Source organism: Tasmannia lanceolata, unplaced genomic scaffold, assembly GCF_043159265.1.
Source record: "Tasmannia lanceolata isolate RefF3 unplaced genomic scaffold, GAP_Taslan_0.1 ptg000036l, whole genome shotgun sequence".
Taxonomy (NCBI): Eukaryota; Viridiplantae; Streptophyta; class Magnoliopsida; order Canellales; family Winteraceae; genus Tasmannia; species Tasmannia lanceolata.
Window position 1 is genome coordinate 5166520 of NW_027518713.1, and position 2653 is coordinate 5169172.

Below are 2653 nucleotides of genomic sequence, written 5' to 3' on the forward strand. Positions count from 1 at the left end.
GACATCCATCGTTTAGACATTGGAAAACCTAGAGATGGTGTTAAGGAGCTTTTAATCAAGTTTTGAGATGAGGATGAGATGGTATTGAATCTTAGATTTAGTTGATAAAGGGTGGAGATTGAAAAAATTGTAAGTTGCTTATTTTTTAAACTTTATAAAACATCCATCTTTTAAACATACGAGACCCTAGAGATGGTGTGAAGGAGATTTTAGCCATGTTTTGGGAAGATAAGATGATATTGAAACTTAGATTTAGTTGACGAAGTATGTAGATTGAAAAAATAGAAAGTTTTATATATTAGAAACTTTATAAAACATTCATCTTTTAGACATAAGAGACCCTAGAGATGGTGTCAATGGCCTTTTAGCCAAGTTTTGGGATGATGATGAGATAGTATAAAATCTTAGATTTTTTTTTTGATTGGTAAGCTGGGGTTAGGCAGACCCCGACCGGATATATTAATACGAAAAGGCAAGAATTACAATGGGGGCCCAGATGGGCAGCAGAGGCATAGCGCCAAAAGGAGAATCAAAGAGCAGTGCATACAAATCCCACGGTTGGGGGTACAGATAGTCCCCCCACACCAACAACTCTCCACTACACTGATCGCCGCGGTGGAGCTGAAGGTCACATCAATATCCCTACAAACGAGGGTAAAGGTGGCCGGCTGCATCAAGATCAAGAATATCCCTAAGCCCTCGGGGGATACAAGAAGGGAGCAGGACTGCTCCTTCGCAACAACAGTCAGGCTTAGACAGGAAGTCCGCGGCCCCATTCGCTTCTCTCCAAATATGAGACAATTTCCAGTTCGGCGTGTTTCGGAGGGCGTCGCGAATTTCTTCAACAATTGGAATTGCTTTCCAGGGACAATCCCACTTTTCTAAGAGCACATTTACCGCAAGCAAAGAATCGGATTCGATCCAGATAGAGTTATACCCCTCCGTGCGCGCGAGTGTGATGCCATGGAGGATGGCTTTCATTTCCAGAAGATGGATCTCCTCACTGCCTGACCGAAGAGAGAACATGACTTGTACCTCCCCCACCGAGTTCCGAATTAAACCCCCTATCCCACCAATCCCATTGCGAACAGCCGCATCAGTATTAAGTTTGTAAACTTCAAGAGCCGGCCTGGTCCAGGAGCAGAAGACAGCGCTGGTTCTCTCATGGATACAGGGAAGGCCAAAATTTGCAGCCGTTGCTACATTGTTCCGACTAATAAAATCATCCAGGTGAAGATGAGCAAACCTAGAATGAATGACACTGAGGCAACTGTGGAGGGTACTCTTCTTATGGCAAGGGGGCTTCCCGTACAGCCGGCTGTTCCTCTCTCTCCAGATCATGGACACCACCATACAAAAACTAAGCCGCATAATCGAGATGGCTTGCCCTTCCCCTTTAAACTTTTCCCGAATCCAATTCTCTTCCAATATGAGGGTCTTGAGCGGCTTCCTTCTGATCCCACATCGCCATAGAATAGATCTCCAGATCCAAGCCGAATAGGAGCAGCGAAAGAAGAGATGGTTCACAGATTCTGGGCCAGCATTACAGAGCAGACATCTGAGATCTCTATGGGATCCGAGGAAGCAAAGCCTGTCCCGCGTACTGAGCCGGTTATGCATTGCTTGCCAGGTGGTGAAGCTATACCTAGGGATATGGCCTTTATGCCAGACAGTCTTGAACCATGGAACCTCAGCCCAACGAGTTCTACATTGGTTCCAAGCAGATCGAAGAGAAAATTTGCCATTTGGGTTACCTTTCCAAATAATTCTGTCAACATTATGATGAGAGAACAGTCCAGTTTTCAGAATTCTGTGGAGTTGGGGCAAATGAGTTTGGTGGAGGATGTGATCCCAGCTCTCATCTTGCTACATACATTCAATGGATATCTGCTTAGTGAGACAGAACAACTCGCCTTCAGAGGTTTGAGTGTATACGGGTCCATCCGGATGCCACAGATCAGTCCAAAAATCAATGCTCTTACCTTTTCCCACACAGTAGCACAGAAAAGGCTTCGCCAAATCTCTACAATTAAAGATACTTCTCACCCCCCAGGCCGGGTTCGAAGGCATAGGTCTATTCCAAAAGGTACTTTTCTTGAGGTATTTGATTTTGAACCATCTAACCCACAGAGATTCCCTGTTCTGAACAATGTGCCAGAGTAGTTTTAATTGAGAGGCTCTGTTGATATCAATAACGCTGCGGAGCCCCACACCCCCTTCTCTTTTTGGCCGACAGACCACCGCCCAAGCAATTGGAGAGTACCGATTCTGCTGGTCAGACCCCCTCCAGAGGAAATTTCTGATTATTTTCTCAATCTCAAGCAGAATTCCCATGGGGATGTTGTAGGTAGCAGACCAATAAATCTAGAAGGAGGTGAGAACAGCTTTGATCAATTCTATTCGCCCAGCCCGGGAGAGCTTTTTATTATTCCACATGCCTAATCTGCTCCGAATTTTCGTTAATAACGGCTGGCAATCATGACTGGACAGTCTCTTGGTGATAAGAGGGAGCCCCAAGTATATAATGGGGAGCGAACCTTCCTTAATGCAGAGGGAAGAGCAAATCGAGTCTTTGAGCTGGGCAGAAATACCGGACAGGTAAGCTTCACTTTTCTGGAAGTTGACATCCAGACCAGCAATGAGCTTGAAAGAT

The 2653-nt window shown here is 45.3% G+C and overlaps 1 protein-coding gene across 1 annotated transcript; it reads right to left on the minus strand.

The window, feature by feature from the left end:
- Nucleotides 1–642: 642 nt before the first annotated feature.
- Nucleotides 643–1371, minus strand: LOC143859716 (uncharacterized). Its single transcript, XM_077370367.1, has one exon. The coding sequence runs from the start codon at nt 1369–1371 to the stop codon at nt 643–645; it is 729 nt and encodes a 242-aa protein (XP_077226482.1).
- Nucleotides 1372–2653: the final 1282 nt, after the last annotated feature.

Bases quoted from the DNA above. Each gene is read 5' to 3' on its own strand.
- LOC143859716 (XM_077370367.1), bottom strand. From the start codon at position 1,371: ATGCGGCTTAGTTTTTGTATGGTGGTGTCCATGATCTGGAGAGAGAGG.